Source organism: Mastigoproctus giganteus, chromosome 5 (genome assembly GCF_048544385.1).
Source record: "Mastigoproctus giganteus isolate SK-2022 chromosome 5, ASM4854438v1, whole genome shotgun sequence".
Classification (NCBI taxonomy): domain Eukaryota; kingdom Metazoa; phylum Arthropoda; class Arachnida; order Uropygi; family Thelyphonidae; genus Mastigoproctus; species Mastigoproctus giganteus.
In genome coordinates, this window is record NC_143579.1 from 69,672,550 (window position 1) to 69,698,348 (window position 25,799).

At 36.9% G+C, this 25,799-nt stretch overlaps 1 protein-coding gene across 8 annotated transcripts in view; it reads left to right on the forward strand.

The window, feature by feature from the left end:
* The window catches only part of IntS9 (integrator complex subunit 9), a 370,946-nt gene that overhangs the window by 321,230 nt on the left and 23,917 nt on the right, over positions 1-25,799 (forward strand). For 6 of the 8 annotated variants that reach the window (XM_090373278.1, XM_090373279.1, XM_090373284.1 and 3 more), the window contains one exon: positions 13,569-13,697. The exons of 1 other annotated variant lie outside the window; for it this stretch is intronic. In XM_090373278.1, the coding sequence (XP_090229404.1) occupies positions 13,569-13,697 (129 nt within the window). Of the gene's footprint in view, positions 1-5,924; positions 5,942-11,598; positions 11,613-13,568; positions 13,698-25,799 lie in introns of all 8 variants that reach the window. One more of the 8 variants, XM_090373281.1, reaches the window with a different exon arrangement.

Sequence of the window (25,799 nt, forward strand, 5' to 3'; positions counted from 1 at the left end):
CAGAGCGTGGATAGTGCGGCATCTGAGAGAGTCCATCTAGAGCATGACTAGGACATACATATCTGCAAGAATGGAAGATCTGTAGGTTCTGTCCTTGCAGAGCTTCTCAACGTCTATGGCTAATCTTTTCAATATTTGGAAACATGTTGTCCAGGGAGGACATGCTATGCAGCTTCGATCTCTATGGGAATGTGTTGGTCTCGCATCTTCTCCTGTCTGACGGTCTGGCGATGATATCCCATATATCAGGTGAGCTCATTTTTCCGGATAGAAGCTGAGAGAGAGAGAGAGAGAGAGAGAGAGAGGGAGGGTAAGAAGGTTCCTAGAGATAGTGTATAGTGTGTTTAAGGTCTAACGGCACCAGGAGTTTCCCCCATCTCCGCTTAGTTTACATTGTTGTGTAATTCAGTACACTGTACAGGCCAGAGATTTAAAAGTGTATGGATATTGTGGTGCATAGTGTCGTGTACCATTGTTCTTCTGGCCATTTAGCTGGTGGGTCCCAATGTTGCTAGAGATAATGTGATACCTCCAAGGAAGCATATTAAGATTGGTGACCAGAACGGATTTTGAGATTGTAGGTGTTAGCCTGGCAACCCTATTTAGCCATTTCAAAATCCAGTATTCCAGGGAAAGGAACCTGGCTTGGTATGATGAGGGTGCTGAGGACCATATAGTCGAGGCATAGAAAGGAATTTGGATTATGCATCGAAGAATGTATTTGATGATAAGGTGCGGGTTATGGAAGTTGGATATCTCCTGTTTTACTACCCATATGTTTAAGTCAAATATGTTTTCATTCGAGTGGCATTAAAGTGAGGCAAGAAGGTGAGGTCTTTGTCCGAGGTGACACCCAAATCCTTATGTTGGTTGACTTTTTTAACTGGGGAGTTAGCTATAATGATGTTCATGTCGTTGGTATTTTTCTTCTTGGTGATGGAGAGTTGTTGTTTTCTCTTTGTTAATGGAGAGCCCAATTGCATGGAGGTAATTTTTCAGTTCATGTAGATGTCAGTTGGAGCTCACAGTAATAGACTAGAGAGACTGGGGGCATTTTGTGATGATGATGAACTTAATATCATCTGCTTAAGTGGTAAAATTAGCATGATTTACTAGGAAGGGTTCTAAAGATGTGACGAAGAGAGCAGCAGAGAGAATGCCCCCTTGGGGGAGCCCTCTGGAGAAGAGAATGTGGTGATTATGGTTCTGATTTCTGGTACATAGGGTCCTGGACTGAAGGAGTTTCCTAAAGAGAACTAGAATGTGGCCAGAGATTTTGAAGCAGTTGCACAATATGGCACATAATGCATGGGTAGACAGATTGTCTAAGGCCGCCTTAATGTCGAGAAACACAATATCCAGTTGCTCTTTGTTGCTTAAGGTATCTTCAATTCTGAACAGTGTCCATGAGATTGGTGATCGTGATCATCCAGGTAGTACACTATGGAGGTATGGAGTTTTGTGGCTGAACATATGATGGGTGAGAGCAGGGAGTATGGATTTTTCCAAGATTTTGAGAAAGGTGCACCCTACGGAAATTGGTCTGTAGTCATTTGGCGATTTTGGGTTAGACTTTTTTGGAACGGGAGAAACATAATGTGTTCCAGATGGTAGGGTAAACTCCTGTTTCGAGCATGGAGTTGAATGCATCAAGCAGGAGGTCTATGATATATATACTGCATCCGGGCCAGTGGTAGTAGACTTGTTGGGAAGACTGTTGATGACCTTAGTAAGGTGTTCCTTTGTGATGCTATTTTAGCTGGTGGATTAACCCGAATAAAGATGTTTGGGGCAGGCAAGGGTTTAGTTTCGAGCGAGTTAGCACATGCAAGGAAGATGTCAGTGGTCATGGGGAACTGTTGATTCTTGTTGATGTAGATTCTTTTCCCAAGTTTCATTCTGTGTGCAATCCAGTCGTTCTGTGCCATCCTCTGAATGCATAGGAAGCGTGCCCAATGTTTTTTGTAGAGCTGGTAGCCAGCTAGATCCCGTGTCCTTTGCCATTTCCTGTAAAGTTTTTATTTTGTGGTGAAGGCGAATTTCACGTCGCTGGTAAACCAGTTCTGGGTCGCTGGTAAACCAGTTCTGGGTCCCTTCACAGGCAATGTCTTTTAACAAGTTAGCTAAATTGGTAAGCATTTGATCAGGATGGTTAGCAGCAATTTTTTTCCAGTCTGTAGCTCTTAGTCTTTGTAGGATAATTTGAGGTTTCATATATTTTAATAAGAAGATCTTGAGTTGGGATTCTTGGTCATATTGTTCAAGTTGTTGGGGAGAGCATAGGCTTTCACAATCAAAGGCAATTGGGAGGTGATCTGATGCAAACTTAAAAATCAGCATTGTGAGAGTGAGATGGTCGAGGTTTTGATGTTGTCTTGTAGGTTGCATGTGGATTAGCCTAAGGCCAAGAGATGAGAAGGAACATAGGACATCCTTCATAGCAGCTTCATGTCTTGGGGAGGGCATGCTGAAATCTCCTAAAACAAAGGTGATCATGTGAGGCTTGAGGTTGGTTATAATCCAAGTAGTTAGCTCATCCCTTGTGTCGGGATTATGGTCAGGAGGTAAATATACAGCAACAACTTGATTCCTCACTTCTTTGACTTTAAAAATTGCAGAAATGGCTTCAGATGCAGGTGAGTCTCTGAGTTGTGCATGCACAAGGAGATGACATATATGTCATCTCCATCATATATGGAGACGACACCTCCATATCTGTGGTCTCTGCCGTTGCAAATATTTCTGTATTGGTGAGGAGTGGCCATGTGGGTAAGTTGTCTTCCATGATTAAGCCAAGTTTCCTGGATACAGATGAAATCATATTCGTCGAGCAAGAGGAGAGATTGCAGAGGGGCCAATTTGTTGACAATACTGCGCACATTTTGCAAGAAGACCCTGAATGGGGCGTGGATGGAGGTTTTTTTGGAATAGGTGATTGCTATTATAGAGGACAAATTAGTAGGGATTGCTGGGGGGGATGGCCGTTTTTTCTTCAGAGAAAAACATCTGATAAGTATTCCTGGTTCTATCATTTCCATAAAATTTTCTCAATTAACAATCTCAATTCTCTCTACAGCTTCAACACTAAACTAATTCAATCTTAATCACTTCCTCATATTTCTCTTAATCACCAATATCAATCTTCACAACAGCAATTCATAAGTCAATAACTTAATGCTAACAGTTCCATGTAGTCTCTCTTAATTTAGCAATATCAATTTTCTTTACAACTTCAACCAATAAACCAACTCAAAACTAAACATTTCCTTATTTCTCGTGTTTCTTCAACTTCAACCTTACTCTAAAATAAAATAATCTCTCATTTTATCTGAGTACCATTTCCAAAACAACACAGTTCAGGGGACTTACCTTCCTTCTCGTTCACGGTGGGATTCCTTTGTGCGGGTTCCTTCCACAGAGTGCACTGATGTCTCTCTTTCCCTCTTCTTAGTTGAACTTTGCATCTCTGCTGTATAGCTTTTCCTGTCTTATTTCGGAATTTCGAGAACAGTTCTCTGTTAATACTGAAGGAAATTACCACAGCAGTAGTAGAAGCCAGGACACTATCTGACTGGCTTGTTATTCAACTTGTGGATTAACTTCTAGCACGGGAACATGCCCAGCGGAACCCTTCACTATATAGCTGGACACTCCAGAACTGGACCCGAACTGAACCCAGAACTACCGCTGGAAGTCTGCAACCCCTCCAATTTATTTCTTTTTCATTTATTTATTTATTGAATTTATTGCAAGTTACAATCGCCCCTTGTACTACTTTTTTTATATACAAGCTTATGTGCAAACCCCAGAGGGGTTTGCCTGCATTTACGGCGCCTCCGTAGCCAGGTGGGAAGGAGCAGCAGTGCGTAGCACACTCTTCTTGATTAGACCGGGGTTCGAGCCCGTCACCACCAAATACGGAGGATGCGGAAAGGTCAAGGAATGACCACCGCATATCCTGGAGCAATATGGCCTTAGTTGCTAATGCTCCTAAAAAACCAAATAACAAACAAACAAAAACAAGCCTGCATTTACGTAAAGGTAAAAAAAGGTAAACTGCAGCCATTATCCAACCACTGCAGGATGGAAGCCTCCTCAACAATTCATGCTGAGGGAAATGGACCATAATCTGCCACGCTCGTCCAGTGCGGATTGGCAGATTGACCATATTTAACAGTCAAAGGCTTGAACCCCAGTCTACTCAAAGAACGTGTGCTATTGCACTCCCGCTCCTGACCACTCGGCTACAGAGGCCTTTTGCGTATCTCCCCATATCTAGTTTAAACCTGACCCAATCATAGTGTTATTCTTTAAACTCACTATTTCCTTTGATGGGTAAAACAGGAAAAACAGAATATTTTTCCCACACAACGAAACACTTTCATCTTTTACCTCTAGATCACCTGTTCACAATACCTTTCGAACTGCTCCATACCGACACCTTTCCCAAAATGCACTGAATGTTGCTTGTCTCATCCTCAAGTAGGGTAATAGAGGGATTACACTATTATTCAGAAGCTTTTAATTTTAACCCTTCTGTACCTGCCATACCATTGTTCACCTTATTCCTTTATTACTACCAGGCCTACTTCCACTAATGGAAATATTTCCGTAATGATGTTTTCGTTATTCCTTAAGTGCTTTACTTCCACACACACTATACTTACTAAGAGAAATATATTTATAAGATTTTGTCTCACAGTTTCATGACGTTTTCAGGTTTCCGTTGCATTTGTACTGTGTATAACAATCTCTCATTTGCAAATTCAGCAGTATTAATGATTTATTGTTGTCAATTTTATAACCTTTATGTGAATAAATAATGGATAATTATTTTTTAAATTAGTACCGGAAAAAAAATGACCGGGATCCCAGAATCTCGGTATTGTAGGCCCTAGTCTCTTCTTATCCAACAGTCTGATTCCTAATATAGTTCATTCCATTCTTGGCTGTGTAGTTTTCAGCTTATCTTCCATTCTTGGGCACAGTGCCCAAGTTTCATTTCCATAAGTCATGGACGCCTCTGTAGCCAGGTGGGAAGGAGCAGCAGTGCGTAGCATATGCTTCTTGATTAGACCGGGGTTCGAGCCCGTCACCACCAAATACGGACGATGCGGAAAGGTCAGGGAATGACCACCGCATATCCCGGAGCAATATGGCCTTAGTTGCTAATGCTCCTAAAAACCAAATAACAAACAAACAACCATAAGTCATGGTGGGGAGTATACATTGGTTCATTATTTTACATTTCAGACAAATTGGCATATTGTTCCTCAGTATGTGACTATATTTCCTGAATGCAATCCATCCAAAATTTATTCTTCTCTTGACTTCCAGCCATTTATCATTGTTACAGCTAATGACTTGTCCAAGATAAGTACAGTCAAACTTGGTTATAACAAGCATGGAAATAACGAGGTCATGGCTGTAATGAGCAAAAAGCCATAATGATTTTAATTTATGCGTATTCCCATACAATTGCTCACTGTTATAATGAGCGTACTATATGGATATACCATACAAATTTTGGTAACTATGAAAACATTCTTAATTGCTTGGGCAGTAGAAAACACCCAATTCTTGGAATAGAAAAAATGAAAGGGGCGACTTAGCTTTTATGACCACCTGCATCAGATTAGGGGGCCGGTTTATGACCCAACCTTGTCCTTTGTAGTGCATTGGCGTTCTGCTTATAATTAATATGGTTGTATTACGTTTACAGATTGTCTTGTATTCACTGAACCATAAATTTATTTCAGAACTTCTAAGAATTTTGGAAACGATAATTGTTTGTGTTCAGATCACTTTACTGTCATTTTAAAGTAAAATCAGTTAGAAATGAACCCTTCCTTTGGAAACATGTCTACTAACAAAAGAAAGTCTCTCTTGATTTGCGAAAAGGTAAAAATTATTCGTGAGTTTAGAATGTGGTGCAAAAAAAGTTTTGCAAAAGAAGTGTTTAAAAAAGTTTTCTTTGTCCTCTTAAACAGTATTGACATTGTGGAAGAATAAACATGTTTATATGTCAGCACTGGAAAAGAATATAACTGGAAAAAAAAAAATTGTAGAAAGTGCAAGGTTACAAATGGCGATGAAGCATTGCTTCAGTGGTTCACTACACAAAGAAGTGCTAAATTTTCAATATATGGTCTGATCTTGAAGGCTTGAGCAAAAAAATTTGCTAAACAATTCGACATGACGATTTTATATGTAACAATGATTCACTAGGTCGATTTAAAAGCCAACATAGCATTTTTATGAAAAATTAGTGGAGAATCTCAATCTGCAAATCCAGTAATGGCAAATGAATGGATTTGCTGTGTTTGGGCAGAAATCAGGAAGATTTCAATGACAAACACATCTACAGCGCTGGCAAAATAGGACATTTTTATAATTTGACACCTGACAATACATTTAAATTCAAAGGGGTAAAATGTGTTGTTGGAAAAAAATCAGACTCGCTTGATGGGGCTTGTATGCACAAATATGATAGGAACTGACAAAAAAAAAACCTGTTTGTTAACCGAAAATCATTAAAACCTAGGTTGTTCAAAAATGTAAGGAAACTTCCTGTGGATTACACCGTGAACAAGGAAGCTTGGATGACTTTGGATATTTCTATGAAGTTCTCTGAGCAGTGCAGATGGGCTACAAGAGTAGCTCATAGTGTCTTGTCAATGATATACAGGAATTTTTCTAGAAGGGATAAGGAGGTGATTATTCCCTTGTATAAGGCAATGGTCAGGTCACACCTTGAGTACTGTATACAGGTCTAGAGGCTTCATTTCAAGAAGGATGTAGAGCTGCTGGAACGAATACAGAGAAGGGCAACAAGATTAGTGAATGGAACAAAGGGTTGCTCTTACAAAGAAAGACTTAAGTTTTGCAAATTACAGTGTCTGGAGACTAGGCACCGGCGAGGTGATCTGATAGAGGTGTATAAAGCCTTGAATGGTTTGAGCATGCTCAATGCCAATGGGATTCTTCCTCTTGCTCAGAATAATCACCTGAGAGGGCATAAATTCAAATTGAGGAAAGGCAGATGTAGGATAGATGTGCAGAAATTTGCCTTTAGGCAGTGGGTAGTTGGTTGGTGGAACAGACTTCCATCCCTTGTTGTGGAAGTTGATAGCCTAAATAAATTTAAGGCTCAGCTGGACAGGTATTTCGAATGGAGGGGTGAAATATGAGTGGGGTTTTTTGTTTTTTTTTTTTGGCTGATGCTGCATAAGCTTGCTTTCTTGCATCATATGCCTCTACTAATGCTAATGCTAATTTTTCGGCAATACATAAATGATTGGAATTAGGAGCTATTCAAAAAGAAGAAAAATATTTTGTTAGTTGATAACTGTCCTACACATCCCAGGATTCAAAATTTGCCCAACATTAAGCTAGTGTTTCTGCCTCCCAATGCAACATCAATTTTACAACCAATAGAAATGGGTGTAATCAAGAGTTTGAAAGGATTTTATACAAGATTTATAGTTCTGTGTCTAATCAGTCAAAGGGAACAGAAACTTAACGAGTCTGTATCAATATTGGATGCTGTAAATTTGTTGAATGGTGCGTGGAACAATGTTACTTCGACAACCATATCAAATTGCTTCAAGAAATCGAAATTAAATTCAAATGAAATTTTAATCATAGATGAAGATGATGGAAATGAAGAAAACAGCTTTACCATTATCCGATTGATTGTTATGTAACAACATTGTAGATTTTAACAATAACATTGATGAATTTGTACGAGTCAATGACAACTTATTAAGTAGTTGTCTTCCTACAGAGAGTGACATTGTAGATGCTGTGCTCGATAAAGACGATGATAAAGACTATGATTGTGATGATTATGCGATGACAAGTGAAAGTGAATCAAAATCAGTTCGACAGTCTCTCAAGCTCAAGGTGCAATGGACACATTAGTCACTTTTGAAGGAACTGAGGCAAATAATGAGACTTAACGCATTGAGTTTTTTAAGGAGAAACTTGAGAAATATCAGTGAATTCTCTAAAACAAACATCACTTTTAAGATTCATAAATAAAAAGACTAATTTAAATCGTGCTTATTATTAATTAGTATTGTTTTTAATTACAGACAAATAAATTGTGTTTAATATTAAGTGTATTGTAGTTTATACAAGCTTTTGTAATAACTTAGAGTAAAGTGGAAGAGAAATTGTTGAAATCAAGCATAAGAGAGCCACCTGGGGATGGATGGGATCTATCCAATTATGTTAAGGGAGGCAGTGAAGGAAGTATGCAAACCCTTAGCCATAATTATGAGAGCATCCATGGATTCAAAGGAAGTCCCTGTGGACTGGAGATATACAAATGTATCCCAATTCCCAAAGGGGGGATCAAATGATGATGAGTAATTACAGACCTGTAAGTTTAACTTTTGTTTCAGGGAAAATAATGGAGTCACTGGAAAAAGAAATAATTCAGGATCATCTAGACAAGTCGGCAATTATACTTCAGACATGTTTTAGATTTGTTAACGGGAAATCTTGTCTAACCAGTTTTACTGGATACTATGATGTGGTCACAAAGAAACTGGATGCAAAAAATAATTTTGACATCATATACTTAGATTTCATTAAAGCTTTTGATACTGTTGCACATGTTGCTGTACAAATTGGAGCAGTGGCATTAAGGGCAAATTGCAGCTATGGATGAAGGGTTGGTTGAGTGGGAGAAGATGGAGAGTTGTAACCAATTGCTCTTTGTGGAATAATGTTAATAGTGCAATGTAGGGCCCATGTTGTTTTCTATATTTATCAATGATATTTATCCCAGTAGCTCACATCTGGTAAGTATGGGCTTGGCACACCCAGATCCTGAGCTGGATATCATCATTCTCCTCTCTCTTGGTGTTTCCCTTCTACTTTTGACTCACACTCTCTCACTCTCACACTCTCTCTCTCTCTCTCTCTCTCTCTCTCTCTCTCTCTCTCAGGGTAACTCGGGGAATTTTTTTTTTTTTTTCTGGCTGGTGCAGCATAAGCCTCAGGATCCCTTGCACTATGTAGCTAATAATAATAATATTAATACAAATAATACGTAGGTATATACTATATTATTTTTTACTCTGTAATGTTTCTTTTGTTTTTTGAATCTATCTTTTTATCAAGTTATTGAGAATTAAAAAAATAGGAGGTAGATTTAACTCATCACTGATAGAGTGAGTAATGGTTATAACAAGAAGTTTTGTCGGTCCCTTGATGCTCGTTATAACCAAGTTCGACTGTATGTGAATTCACCTTTTCAATTTCTACTCCTACGATTATGTACCTTTTTGTGGCATACTTGTTTATCATTACTTTTGTTTTAGCAATATTCATAAGAATATTGCTAAAATGCAACACGATAGGAATGGAAGAGAAGGTTCTGAAAATGTATTTATGTTTTTTTATATCGGTGAAGGGGAAACACATTTTACCATAATAACGTAAAACCCCACACAATTCCAGCTATCAGTATTATCGCAAATGCAATTAGATCGAGTTTACTATCCGTTTATAACAGATTCCACTAACAGAAACACAACTGGAAATTGTTTTTATTGTTTTATGGTAGTAACCTCCAGAAATGTAATTTAGTAAAATCTGAGCTAGTAAGGTGTTAATGGTGTGTCTCTGCCTTTACGGTGTTGTTTATTCAGTTGCTACATGCACGCAGCTTTGTTTATGTGTATCAAGCATGCCTCCTCATTTTGTAATTGTGCTTTGTTCCCTAAAAATTAGTAAAATACTTAAAAGGTGTAAAAGGAAGCGTCCTGGTGAAGACACTACGGATTCAGAGAGAAAAAGAAAAGCAAATATTGATAGACAAAGGCGGATTGTGTCAAAAATTCTTACCCGGGAAAATTTGTAGAGGCCTCATACTAGTGTTTATGGCCAAAATCACACCGGCCTCCGGCCCACCGGAGTTTCCCCGGTAAGGCCAGTCCGCCTTTGTCAATAGAGAAAAAAATATGAAATTGTGAAACACTTTGAGCGAAATGAAAGACCATGTGATATTGCACGTGCTACAGGCCTAAATGAGGCAACGCCAAGAATTAGAAAGAATGCAGAGAAAATAAAAGCAACTTTCATAGCAGGAACAACTCAAAGTGTAACAAAATCCATTAGATCAAGACACAAAGAATTGGAAGAGAGAAGAGATGAAACGGCTGTCATCTGTTTGGATAGACAATCAAACAAAGAACAAGCTTGCTTACAATAGAAGCAAAAGTATTAGCAATATTTTATTATGATTATTTGTGTTTGGTAATGTTTTGGTTACAAATGTGTGTTCAATCTTTGGTGATCGGCACCTAACCCTATTTTTCCCAAAGGGCCTATTATTTATATTGCACGATTTTGTATTGCGCAAGGGTTTCTAGGAACACAACTATCGTGCTATATGAGGACTGACTGACTGTACTCAGTTTTGTCCTTGTCAGTGTTCATCTTGCTCTTCATTTGTTGTATTTGGTTCATCGTGAAAAGTGTTTCTTGACTAATTGTTTCTTCTTCTTTGGATTTATTTTTAACTATAGGTTTCTCGGGCTTTATCACTTTTAGAAAGTTGTTGTATTCCTCATCAATATCTTGGTCCTGAACCAAGATATTGATGAGGAATACAACATAATTCTGTAATATTTTCTATAATTTATATCTTGTGTTTAAAAAAATTGATCAATTTATTTCAATTTAGGCTCTTTAGTCTGAAAAAGCTTAAACTTGTTCTTAAATTCTGGTATGTACTCCTTTTTCTCCTCTTCTGTTATCTCAAAGACATTTGTATTATTTACTCAAGTCAGTTTTTTTTTTTCATTTCTTTTTTTACATCTACAAAGGGTACTAGGAAAGTTTTGCAATATGACGCAACAATGAATCACAGGAAGCTGCTTGTTGCTGCATGTTGAGACATGTTCATACGTGCATAGTAGCCGCCGCGCCAAGTCGATGGGCTCAGTTATTCATTAGTAGTGAGAGTGTAAAGTGCTTGCGATGGCATCGTGGTCACGAAATGAGATAAGGACAGTTTTGCGGTATAATTTCATGCGTGGTTTAACCATAGACCAGTGCTTAGAAGAAATGACTCTTGCACTAGATGATGATTGTCCACATCGTACAACGATATTCAGGTGGTATAGAGAATTCCAAAGGGGAAATTTCACTCTGGAGGATTCTGAGAGGCCGGGAAGGCCACGAACGTCAGTTACGGAGGAAAATGCTTGACAAAAACAGGCGAGTGACCTACCAACAGATAGAGGATACTTTGGGCCTAAATGCACCAGCAATTCGTTCGATTCTGCAAGATCATTTGCACGTGAAGAAACTTTGTTCTCTCTGGGTGCCGCATCAACTGACTGAAGAGCAGATGACATGACGTGTGACTTGGTGCCGGGAGATGTTAAAAAAGTTTGATAAGGGACAATCTCGGTATGTGAACAACATCGTGACAGGTGACGAGACTTGGCTGTACTATTACGATCTGCCGACCAAGGCTCAAAAGAAAGTTTGGGTCTTTGATGATGACGACACACCCGTAATTGTCAGAAAATCCCGATCTGTAAAGAAGAAAATGATAGCTGTATTTTTCAAATCGAGTGGAATTGTGGAACGTGTCGTTTTGGACACGCAGAAGACAGTCACAGCTAAGTGGTATACTGAACAATGCCTGCCTAAAGTCATTGGATCTATGAAGAACCTGCGGCCAAAGTCAAGAATGGACACCTGGTACCTCCATCACGATAATGCTCCAGCTCACCGCGCCAAAGCCTTCACCGAATATTTGACCACGACAGGACTGAAACTTCTCGAGCACCCTCCCTACAGTCCAGACCTTGCTCCCTGCGACTTTGCACTGTTCCCGCATGTGAAAATGAAGCTAAAAGGGAGGCGGTTTTCCAGTGATGAAGACCTTCTACGGGCTTGGGACAACGAGTGTGCTTTACTCCCTAGTGAAACTTGGCAGAACTGGTTTAAAGATTGGTTTCGGAGGATGGAGAGGTGTATTGAATGTAGAGGAAATTACTTTGAAAAAATTAAATAAACAAAGCTGTATTGCAAAACTTTCCTAGTACCCTTTGTATGTCAAGTGTGCATCTTACCATTCTGTGATCACTTCCAACGTTTACCTTGTTCAAGATGGTAACATCGTTGACAATATATCTTCTGTTAGTGAGGATGAAGTCATTTCATTAGTTGTTAATTCATTTGGTCTTTTCCATCTCCACTTTCTATTCACCCTTTTCTTGAAAAAAAGTGTTCTTTATTGACATTCCTCAAGATTCTACAAATTCCACAAGTCTTTCACCTCTTTTATTTCTTTCATCAATTCAAAATTTCCTATAGTTTCCCCTTCTGTGCTGTTTTGTCTCTTTTCAACCTTAGCATTTCACTACACCATAATGATGGCCTAGTGAGTTTTCTGTTCATCTAGAAGGCTCTCGATTCAATTTCAGTGTACATCATCATGGCTCGATGTTGGTGCATATATTATTATAACCTTTAGTTTATACCTCTTATAAATCCTGAGTAGTAATCCTGACGCCCTTGGTGATGTACTTTCGAAATCCACAATGTCGTTTTTTAAATCTTTATGGACCAACTCCACCTTCACTCTTTTCACTGTTTCCATTGGTGTACAGCAGAATTCCATTTGATAAACTTAAGTGATTCATTTCTTGTTTCAGCCAATCCAATAATATTCCAATTCACATTTTCTAATTCCTTTTCCAGTTCTAATATCCTCTCTTCACCGATGAGTGATCTTACATTGTAACAGGCCAAGTTCCGTTTTCGTCCATGGCAGCCTCGTACCTAGAGATTCTTAGCACACTCTCTTGCTGCCATAAGAGGGAGAGTGAAAGTCACTGGGGACTGAGGGCCATTTGTTTCATAGTACTGTCATATTTAATAAACTTCTGGAGGGTTTGGTCTTTATTTTAGGAATGCATTCCTTCTGCATCCCTTATTTTGATTTATTTCCCTCACCTCTCCATTTGTTACCATAATTATATACTGGTTTATTTTTATTTCTAGCTACTTAGCTTGCCTTACAGTATTTTTACTTGATATATTCTAGTTATGTTTCAACAAAATGTGGTAGATCTTTTATCCTTTGCAGCCACAGTTTGTTTCACTACCTTCATTTGCCTTTTTCTTACTTATTTTCTTTACTATTCATTTAAAGTTTATTTTTTTGTGTGTGTGTGGGTAGGTGAATATTATTATTTATTTATTTATTTATTTTTTTTTTTTTTCTGAAAACACCAGCAAGACAAATTTAAAACCTTAGAGTTTATACACTTCCACCAAAAAAAAAAAAAAAATTTTAACTGATACACTAGTGTATTGTTGCAATAAAAATAATTACAATGAATTTATACTTCTCTGGCTGTAGTGGTCAAAAATAGTATAAATAGTATAAATAGAAATATATTTATTTCAAATTGCTGTATGCCTCAGTTAATAGGCATCCTTAATTCCATTTTTTACTTTAATATTGGAGATATAATATTTTCTATAATTTATATCTTGTGTTAAAAAAAATTGATCAATTTATTTCAATTTAGGCTCTTTCACAACCACCAGTAGCCCAGTTTTCAGGAAAAAAACGAAAACATGAAGAAGATATAAGGCATCCTTTTAATTATGCTTGGGGAACTCTGGATATTTCACAGTTTGTTCAGAAATTGAACAGGGTAACTGTCTTTAATGTTTGTATTTGTAATTATACGATGAAATACTGACTCGGATTAATCATCAAACATGTTTTTTCTTAATCAGTTTCATACCAAAAAATGGATTTTAAAATATGTTTAAATTTGGGTTTGTTTTGTTTATAAAATATGAAAAATTTAGTTTCTTTTAAAGAATTTGTCTTTGAATCAACTAGATCGACATTTCCTAACCTATAGTCAGCAGAACTTCACAACAAAACAATTTTTTATAAGGGGGGGGAGGACATATGTCTGAATTAAAATAACATATCTTATGGATCAGGGACACTGCGATAGCAAAAAGTACCCTACAGCCATTGTGTGTGTGTGTGTGTGTGTGTGTGTGTGTGTGTGTGTGTGTGTGTGTGTGTGTGTGTGTGTGTGTGTGTGTGTGTAATATTGTAGGTAGAACGCGTGAAAGAGATTTATATAGAATTAAAACTAATGAATATACGGTATACACTGGGAGCGATATATGTTATGAAAAAGGGGGGGGGGGATGAACCGGAAATTAAAATAACAATAAGAATTGCAAAAATGAAAAATTGAAAAAACGACCAATGTGAAATAACATTGCGGTGTCTTTCACAATTTTAGTGTCATCATCAGAGGTTGTGTGTGTGTGTGTGTGTGTGTGTGTGTGTGTGTGTGTGTGTGTGTGTGTGTGTGTGTGTGTGTGTGTAATATTGTAGGTAGAACGCGTGAAAGAGATTTATATAGAATTAAAACTAATGAATATACGGTATACACTGGGAGCGATATATGTTAGGAAAATGGGGGGGGGGAAATGAACCGGAAATTAAAATAACGATAAGAATTGCAAAAATGAAAAATTGAAAAAACGACCAATGTGAAATAACATTGCGGTGTCTTTCACAATTTTAGTGTCATCATCAGAGGTCATCCACCGAAATTCTGAAAAAGTTTCATAATTTCAGTGGATGACCTCTGATGATGACACTAAAATTGTGAAAGACACCGCAATGTTATTTCACATTGGTCGTTTTTTCAATTTTTCATTTTTGCAATTCTTATCGTTATTTTAATTTCCGGTTCATTCCCCCCCCCCTTTTTCATAACATATATCGCTCCCAGTGTATACCGTATATTCATTAGTTTTAATTCTATATAAATCTCCTTCACGCGGTCTACCTACAATATTTTATACATAAAATATTTTATATATATATATACACACAGTGGAACTTCTATTTAACGAATTTCTCTATATTACGAATTTTTTTGCAAAACATTGCGAAACGAAATTACGTGTAAAATTAACCCCATATAGTGAAGTGTTAGTCTCTCTATAACGAATTTTTAAAAAAATTAGTAAAAGCATTTATTGCTAAACAGCCGCCGAAATTGTGCATTAGCATCTGGAATTAAATAATCATCATTTTAGTGAACACGTGGCCAATGAAACAAAGACCCCCCCCTACCATTGTAGGGGGGTCTTTGTTTCATTTTTGTTACAGTTATTAAACCAAATGGGTTTTCTTAAAAGTGGTCGTAAACTTTACAATAAATAGGGTAGATTTGTAAATTGATGTTGGCTCATGGGAAAACGAAATTCGCTGCGGTAAACCTTTAGCATGCTGCGGCGGAAATACATAGAATGCTACCATTGTCGGTTTTTAGTAACGCCTACTGAGTGACATTCGCTTCTCACCTCAACTGTACCACATAACCTTCCTGTCAATCATTATATGATATGTCCGTTGTCATCTAACTGGACTCCCAGTAGATGGTTTCATGAATTTTTTTTTTTTTTTTTTTTTAATTTCATTTGTCATCAATCACATAGGCTATATGCTCTTGTATTTTTTTTTTTTTTTTTTTTTTTTTTTTTTTTCTGAAAAGTAACATACAGCATACATTAATCATAAATTTTGTTTTGTGTATATATGAATGAAAGCAGAATAAAAGAAATTCACAAAGTTGTATATTTCTTTAAAGTGATTGATAGGAAAGGTCATGTGATACTGTTGAATTGGCAAGCGTACGTCATTGAGTAGGCGTTACTAACAATTCACTATATGGCCAGTGCAGCAAAGTTTGCAAGTGTATGTATCGGCAAGGGCTGCAGTCCAGTATTTTTTATAATTGCGGAAACAATGTCGATGAGAAAGTGTTTAAGTATTAATGATAAAGCAAAGATTGTTATGATATTGACCAGGGTTTTAAGAAAAAAAGATATTGCGGAGAAATATGGCATACCTGCAAGCAGTTTATCTACGATTTTAAAAAAATCGAGAATCAATTTTAAATGCAATTGAAGGAGGAGCAGACAAGAAGCGAATTAAGTTGTGTATATACGAAGATGTTGATAAAGCTGTTCTAAAATGGGTGCAAATGATACGTGAAAAGAATATCCCAATATTGGGCCTAATAATTAAACAACAAGCTCTGAAATTTGCACAATCCCTTGGACATACAGAATTTCATGCGAGCATTGGGTAGCTAGATAAATTTAAGAAGTGCCACATAATTCTGGAAAAGGTTATTTGTGGAGAAAGCATTAATGTAAGCAAAGAAGATTGCAACAGTTGGAGGAACAATACCTTAAAGAAGATTTTGAAAGTATATGAGCATAAGGATATTTTTAATGCTGACGAAATGGGTTTATTCTTTAAATGTTTACCGAATAGAACACTTGCTTTTAAGGATGATAAATGTTTTGGCGAAAGCAAAGAAAGAATCACTGTGCTAGTTGGAGCAAATATGATAGGAAGTGAAAAATTAAGACTTTTAGTCATCGGAATATCAAAAAACCCAAGATGTTTTAGAGGCACAAAATCTTTGGAAGTTGACTACACCTTTAATAAAAAAGCATGGATGACAAGCGTATAACAAAAGAAAAAAGGAAAATCGTGTTGGTAACTGACAACTGCCCGGCACATCCTGCCAGTATTTCTGCCAAACTTAAAAGTGCGAAGTTGTTGTTTTTACCGCCAAACATATCGTCAAAACCCCAGCCAATGGACCAAGGCATTATTAAAAATTTTAAATTTCATTATCAAAAGAGAATAATAATGAAGATTGTCAATGCGTTATCAGAAAATAGAAACTTGAAGGTTACAAATAACCTTAGAGATTGCATCTCTGAACTGGCAAAAGTTTGGACAAACGATGTTACCGAATACACTATTCAAAATTGTTTTTCGAAAGCGGGATTTGCATTGAATACAGAAGTCGAACAACGACTGGACGAACTAGATGAACTGCCCCTTTCACAACTGAAAAACTTTTGGACATTATTAGAATCGTCCGGAAACATCGAAAATGAAATAACACTGGATAGTTATGTTTATGTAGATCAAGATCTGACTACAGCAGAACATCCAAATGAAGATGAAATACTACTGAACAGCGTTAGACGCGACCATGATCACGAAGAAATTAACGATGACGCTGAAGACACATCAGAACAACCCGTAGAAAAGCCAACTCGCAAAGAAATGATTAACGCTTTTAAAACAGTTCGTATGGGTCTACAGTTTTGTGAAAATGTTTCTGATAATGTTTTTAATGCTCTGAACAAATGTGAGGTTTTCGTTGAGAATCAGACATTTTTTAATTGTACTGTGCAAACGAAAATTACAGATTTATTATTTTAATTTGTGATCCTTACCGGCGAAAATTATTAAATGTAATTTAATAAAATACATTAAAAATAAATGTAGATTCATTTTCGTTTTCTAATTAGATAACAATTTCTAATAAAAAAGATATTCTCTGTATAACGAAATTTCTCTATAACGAATTTTTTTGCTGGATTTATCGAATTCGTTATAGGGAAGTTCGACTGTATACATACATATAAAGTGAAACTTCTCCTAACGGACATCTCTCTACAACGGACATTTTCAAATTCCCCAACTCTCCTCTATTGGTTTTAACGTGTTTTCAGCTTCTGTCTAGCGGACATTCTCTGTAACGGACGCGAACAGGCAATCTGCACTGTTTCGTTTAGATTACCACTTAATTTAATCTCCCCATAACGGACAGCGGGCAAGCTCACGGCCCTTTTTCTAGGAACGTTTCTTCCACGTATTGCCTCAATCGTGTGTTTATTTTCTATTTCCGATTCTCTGAATTTTATCAAGGTTTATGTTGCGGTTCTAAACCCTTTTCGAGAATTTTAAGGCACGTGTAAAACTTCTGATGAATTCGGTGTGTGCAGGGGGGGGGGATTTTGTCGGCCTATCCTCTTTTGAGTTTCAGTTTTGTTCAGTGTTGTGTGAAGTGCACAATGTCTTCTCGTAAACATTTAACTTTAAAAGATAAAGTCGAACTCATTAATGCGTATGATCGGCAAAAAAATAGTGTTCGCAATCTCGCTGCAAAATTCAAAATCGGGAAGATGCAGGTAAGCGACATCCTAAAGGAAAAAAATGAACTGCTCAAACAATTTTGGTAACACGTAAATGATTAGGTTCAAAAATCATTCCCGAAAACTGTTGGACTTCAAATTGACAATGTTACGTATGAGTGGTTTTGTCACGCACGTGCTAAAAAAATTCCCATTAATGGGCCTATTATTAGGGAAAAGGCTTTGGAGGTTGGGAAATCTATGGGAGTAAATGAGTTCAAAGCTTCTGTGGGATGGCTAGACAAGTTCAAAACTCGGCATAAAATTTCTTGGAAAACCGTAAATGGTGAAGGTGGATCTGTTGATACTGGGGTTGTAACAGAGTGGACCGTCAAATTGGAAGATTTATGTCGTGATTTTGAAGCTAAGGATATTTACAACTGTGACGAAACAGGGTTGTTTTTTAAAGCTCTTCCTGAAAAAACAATGAGTCTAAAAAACAAAAAGTGCCAGGGCGGAAAAATTTCTAAGGAAAGCTTGACTGTACTATTGTGTACAAATATGCTGGGAGACTGAACAACCTCTTGTTATAGGAAAACCACAAAATCCTCGTTGTTTCAAGGGCATCAAGTTGAATCTTTTGAATGTTGACTGGAAGTCTAATAAAAAAGCGTGGATGACACGAGATATCATGAGCGAATGGATAAGTCACTTTAACCAAAACATGATTCGTCAAAACAGAAAAATTATTCTTTTCATGGATAATGCTGCATCTCACCCACACATTGAATTGTATCATTCAAATCGTTTTTCTGCCACCAAACACATCTGCAGAGTGGCAGCCCTTGGATCAAGGGATAATAAAAAAATTTAAACTTCACTACAGAAAACATGTTTTAAGACATCTCATTGCAAACATGAACAATGTAACATGTGCGAGTGACCTTGCAAAGAAACTCAGCATCCTAGATGCGATTCAATGGATTTCCTCTTCAGTAAACGCAATTAGAAAACAAATTGTTGTGAACCGTTTTGTAAAGTCTGGCTTCTCAAACGCAAAAATTGAAGTTGTGAACAGCAATGTGGAGCACCAAGAACTTCAACATCTATTGATAATGTACGATACTTCCGCTACAAGTGACCCTGGCTACAAAGATATAGACTCGAACCTCACTACAGAAGATGGTGCTCTAGATATCAACGACATTATCATCGATATTTTTCAAGAAGTTCCTCATGAGGATGAAGAAATGGAAGGAGGTCATTCTGTCGAAGAACATATTAACGACGAACCACCGATGAAAATAGAAGAAGCGCTCATACAAATCAATCGTTTAAAAATGTTTTTCCCCGCTGAAGAAGATACTGAAGGACTTTCGATGGTTTCTTCACTCCAAACAAATGTTGAAAACAAAATTATCTTCTGCACCGAAAGAAGGTGCAGAAGAAAATAAGTGATTACTGTATGTATTTTTCTTAAGATAAAGTCATAGTATGCATAGCACAATTGTATGTATATTATTTACAAAAATATTGTGCAAAATCTGTATATAATTTAATTTAATTTTACATTAAACGTTTAACGATTTTTCTTTATCTCTTGTGTATGTAATTGTATATTATTTACAAAAATATTGTTCATAATCTGTATATATTTTAATTTAATTTTACATTAAACGTTTAACGATTTTTCTTTCTTTTTTTTTTCTCCCTCAGACGTCTTGTTAGCGGACACTTCTTTCTAACGGGCACATTCTCGTTCCCCATGGCTGTCCGTTAAAGGGAAGTTTCACTGTATATATATATATACACACACACACACACACACACACACATACACAACAATTCCATTAACAGTAATGGGGGATACAGGTATGTTTGTGACAACCTAACATATACTACTTATGTTAATATGGGTACATATCATTGTTTTTAAAAGTAGTTATTATTTATATCTGCATATATAGTTTGTTTCTTGTCGTGCCTATCTTGAAAGAAAAACAAGTTAATGTATGCAGTGCATTACATTCCAGGTGTTTTTTATTTTTTTAAATTAAATGATTTTTTTTTTTCTGTGACCAGTAGAAGTGAAAGTATATATTGTTATCTGCTTTTCAGTTGTCAATTAATTAATCAATTTATCAATTAATTACTAAGATTTATAACTTTAAAGAACACTTAACAAAACTGTAGTTTTGTGTTCTCTAAACATTGCCATTCAGCTTGATTTCAACTGTATAATATTTTAGTATTTATTTATTATTTTCAGCTTGATTTCAACTGTATAATATTTTAATATTTATTTTATTTTTTTTTTTTTCCTCTATATATGTCTATTACAAGCAACACCTCAAATCTTACACAACACTGCATTTACAGCCTATCTATTAGAATGGGCAGCAAACTGGAAAGCAAAGTGCTGGGGATTTCCAGGACTGCTAGGAGTCATCATGGAAATACATGGGCTGTTTTAGAGTAAGAACAGGTGCATGTATACTTGCATGTACACCAATGCTAGGAGTATAGTAAATAAATTTGATGAATGTGAAGTTCTGGGCAACACATCAAAAGTGGATATTGATGGAATATCAGAGGCATGGTATCATACAGATATAAGGAATGCAGAATTGGAATTTGAACAGCACAATGTGTTGTTCAAATTACGGGAGGACGAGTTAAGAAACACAAAATGTAAGGCAGTGCATCCAGTTGACATGGGTAGACAGTGCAATGTTGAGCCAGTTTGGTGGGACATATGCACTGGGAAATTAAAAATGAGACTAGGAGTGTGTTATAAGCCTAATGAATCTGAAAAGTATAATGAACAATTGTGCAGAAAAATAGAGTGGGCCAGTAAATCAGAGTGTCTTATAATGGGGGATTTTAATTTCTGAGAGATTTACTGGAATTTATGGGTTGGTCATTCACATGCTAGCAAGGCTTTTGTGGATTTATTGGATGATTGTTTTCTACAGCAGCATGTTCAGGAGGCAACTAGAGGGAGTAATACTCTTGATCTGATTCGTAGTGATTCTTCATGCATTAAGAATCTGCAGATAAAGGAACCATGAGATGGTAATGATCACGGTGTACTGATGTGGGTTTTACTCACAGATGTAACTACCATCAGGGGTCAAGGGAAGAGTTGCTGCTTTCAAAAAGGTGGCTACAGTGGTCTCAGACAGTTTTAAAATTCCATACAGTGGCACCAACTTATGATGTTACCAACAGCAAATTCTAAATGGGAAGCATTAAAAGTAATCTTGGAAGCTGCTAGGATTTTTGTTCTAAAAAAATACTGTTCAAGATTTAGGTCTAATGGATGTCAGATGAACTAATGAGACTCGTGGCAGACAAGAAAATGCATTGGATACATATCAATTTATCAGGAGACACAGAAGACTAGGGTAGATAAAATCTAGTCTGTAATCAAGTCACAGAGGAGGTTAGGCATTCCGACATCTCGTCCTATTTTAGAGTTGCTATTGACCGTTCATGTTGTTTAATCACGTGAATTTTTTGCTCTAATCTAATAACGAGCCTCTTTTTTGCACTCGTAGTGTTTTTATCTGAAGGAATCTTCCTTTTGTCCATTTTGGGCACTTCTTAAAACAATTAAAACAAATCCCAAAAACTAACGTATATTATGACAGGCAGTAGCACATGCGAAAGGTAAACATCTCTCTCTCTCTCTCTCTCTCTCTCTCTCTCTCTCTCTCTCTCTCTCTCTCTCTCTCTCTCTCTGCTGGGTAAGTGGTGCCTCCGTAGCCAGGTGGGAAGGAGCAGTAGTGCGTAGCGCACGCTTCTTGATTAGACCGGGGTTCGAGCCCGTCACTACCAAATAGGGAGGATACGGAAAGGTCAGGGAATGACCACCGCATATCCCGGAGCAATATGGCCTTAGATGCTAATGCTCCTAAAAACCAAATAACAAATAACAAACAAGCTGGGTAACTCGGGAATTTTTTTTTTTTTTTGGCTGGTGTAGCATAAGCCTCGGGCTTCCTTGCACCATAAAGCTAATAATAATAATAAAGTGTAGTAGCATCTAATACGAAGCTAGTTCGCATTAACTGAATTTTGGTTCACATTAAACGCGACCTGGTATCGTTATACAATTCGCACATTATTCGAACTTGCATTAATCGTTACCTAGCTATATTTTGCCAGTGAAATTTAATTATAGTGCAGTGTGGATTTTAAAAGAACTTCCTGTTTGGCTCATGCCAAACAGGAAGTTTTGCTTTCAATTGCCTTTGAAAGCAAAGAAATAAAAATTATTTTATAGTTGTTTTATTGCTTTTAAAAGTTGACAGCTGTGGAAAAATTTATTTTTCTCATGTTTCCTTAAAGGTGTGGTTCAAGTTCATACTACAATGTAACTATTTTCATTTTGATTTTAGTCACACAAATATTGACAACAAATGTAATCTAATAAGACACTACTTTTATTTTCATGAAAGAAAAGAATCTGTGGATGTGGAATAAGTGAGGTCCATTTTGTGGTAATTCACCATATCTCTCCCATTTATAATTACATTATTACTCAGTTTCTGCTGCAATGAAAGCCAGCAGTGAGCATTTGCAATATAAAAGCAACTAGCACATGCCCTTTAACAACCTCTCGATCATTTACCACCATTTATCAGTAACCCTCCTAGCCCCTCCACATAAAAATCTAAAAGATTTTCCCATCTCATCCCTCTGTAATTTATTGCTTATGAAGTGTTACTTGAACAAGGACAGACTCCTTTTAATCGTCACTTTTGTTTGAACACTATCTAACTAAAAACTGTTGAAAGAAGTATTTTGTGTTAGTGTTTTAATATTTAAGGTAAAAATAGTGTGATAGTGTTTTAGGTACAGAGTGATTCTAAATTACTGTCAGGGTTTCTGTGGCCTATAATTTTCTAACCGGAAACAACAAAATAAAACTGCTTACGGAATATGAAAGTGTAACTCAAAAAGTTTTATTACCTATAGGATCAGTACTGCAGAATGCTAAACAACTTCAACATGCACGCCTTTTGTGGCACGTAAGATGTCCAAGCGATATTCAATTTCCCTCCAAGTGTTCTTCAGCATTTGCGGTGTAACTGTTTCGATCGCAGTAACAATTCTGAGCTTCAGTTCATCGAGGGAGGTCACAGGGGTCTTGAACATGATGTCCTTCACATCTTTCCCCATGGGAAGAGATCAAGCAGTGTAAGATCAGGTGAGCACATAGGGCCACGGAATCAGTCCACCACGCCCAACCCAGCGCCCAGGAAAATGCATGTCAAGAAATTCTTGGACAATAAGAGCCCATGTGACAGTGCACCATCTTGCTGGAACACCACATTTAGGTAACGATTTTCCAACTGGGGTAACAAATACAGCTGTAGCATGTCCAGATTGGTCACTGCAAAGGAAAAGGGCTCCAAAACTTCTGAGCACATGACAAAGACACCAGACGACATTGATCTTTGGACTATCTCTTTCGAATTCTCGAATGGCGTGAGGGTGTTCTGATTCCCATATTCTGCAATTATGATGATTTACCCTCCCTGATACGTAAAACGTTGCTTCATCACTAAATCTCCATCTCCGAAGGTAATTTTCATCCGCTTCGACGTTTGACAAAATGTCTTGAGCAAATTGGAAATGGCAGGGTTTATCTTTCAGCTTTAAAGCCTGCACAATCTGCAGTTTTTGGGCATGGAGGTGAAGGTGGTTATGCACAACCCTCCAAACAGTCGTTTGTGGTATACTTAACTTCAAAGAAGCTCGTCTAGTTTGATTTGTGTGGGCGTTGAGAAAACGCTTCGTGGATTTGATCAACATCTTCCTGCGAATTGCTCGGTCTTACTGCTCCTTTTTTGGTGCAGAACAATACCAGTCTCTTGAAATTGCTTTAACCAATGTCAGATAGCATTATCTCATGAAGGCGGATCTTTTCCATACTGAGTTCTGTAATAATGTTGCGTTGTGATAAGACTTTGTTTTGAAAAACCAAAGTACGCACATTGCCTTCTCTTGAACAGTTGCCATTTTGAAGTAATGCCGTCAATATCTCCCAGACATTGATGCGGCAAGTACAACATTGCCAAATAAAACTTTTTTAGTTACACTTTCATATTCCATAAGCAGTTTTATTTTGTTGTTTCCGGTTTGAAAATTATAGGCCACGAAAACCCTGACAATAATTTAGAATCACCCTGTACATCACATCAAATTATCAGCTTAATTATCAGAGGTAAGAATTGAGTAATTTTGTTAATGGAATAGATTTAAAAATGCAATGATTATAATTCAGTATGTATTCCAAATATTATTAATAATCTGAAAGATCTGAGTTGGTTCATTAAGTTCATTTCAACTTTTAAACCATGTGTTTGTCCTAGAACTAGTTTCTGGGAAGTGTTGAATTTATTTTTAAATCTTAAATGCAAACAAAAAATTGCCACCTCTAGCCACACCACATCAGCCTCCTCACCAATTCTCTATTCATTTTGATACAGGGTGTTTCAAAAGTGTATGCAAAATATTCCGGAATATATTTTGGAGTCCAAAATAAGGAAAAGGGGGGGGGAGTCACAAATATGAATGTTATTTTCAGTGGTTATGTCTGTGAATTTTAAAAAATTACATTTTCTCTGGAGTTTGAAGTATTAGTAATGGCCATATGGTGCAAGGAAGCCTAAGACTTATGCTGCACCAGCCAAAAAAAAGAAATAATAATAATAATAAAAAAAATTAAATAAAATAAATAAATAGTATAAGAAAAGAAAAATGACAACTTATCCGTTTCCCTCCTCCCATAGGTGGGAGGAGGGAAACCAATATTGTTTGGTTTCCTAGCACTGCTAGGAAACCAAACAATATTGATTTAGAAATGAAAATGATTAAGAAGTAAGAAGCAGGGCAAAGTTTGTCATCTGTTGCTTGGGAATTAGGTCTCGCTGTTTCAACAGTAAATGCTATTTTAAAGGACAGTGAGCATATAAAAGAACATGTTAAAGGATCAGCGCATTTAAGATCAACGTTAATCGCAAAGCAGTGTTCATGCACTATATTGAAGATGGAAAGCTATTAATAATATGGATGGAAAATCAGATTCAGAAGCAAGTGCCCCTGAGTCCAATGGCCATTCAGGCAAAAGCAAGAATATTTATAAGTATATTAAGGATAAGTATGATGAAGCCCAAGCCAAGTTCGTGGCAAGCAATAGGTAGTTTAATAGGTTCAAGCATCACGCTAGTTTCCACAATATTGAAGTATGGAGTGAAGTCGCCAGTGCCAGTTCTGCAGCTGCAGAGAAATTTTGTGATGTGTTGGAAAAAACCCATTCTAAATCTCCACAGCGGCATATTTATCAGCTGAAGAGTTATTTTGGCAACAATGCTCGAAAGGTAAAACTTGCTGACGTTATGCCTGTCTTCTATCTCTTTTTGTAATTTTGTACACTTGTAATTTTTCCTGTGCATGAGATAAAAAATTTAATAATTCTATTTACATGTTTGTCGAACATTTCTTTTTTGCTTTAATCAAATTCAGCGCACGCAATTGCGAGTGCTGCATAAGCATTTAGGGAAATTCCGAACATGTAAATTCGATTTATGTACAGTTACACAGAATGCAACCCTTACATAAGTGAGGGAGTGGCTGTATATGCAATGCAACCACCAAAACCACCTCCATTGAGTACAAAGGAGAGATCTAAGCTATTTCAACAATGGAAGAAATTACAGCGTGTGGAGTTGAACAAAGAAGCTGGAGAAGGTCCATCC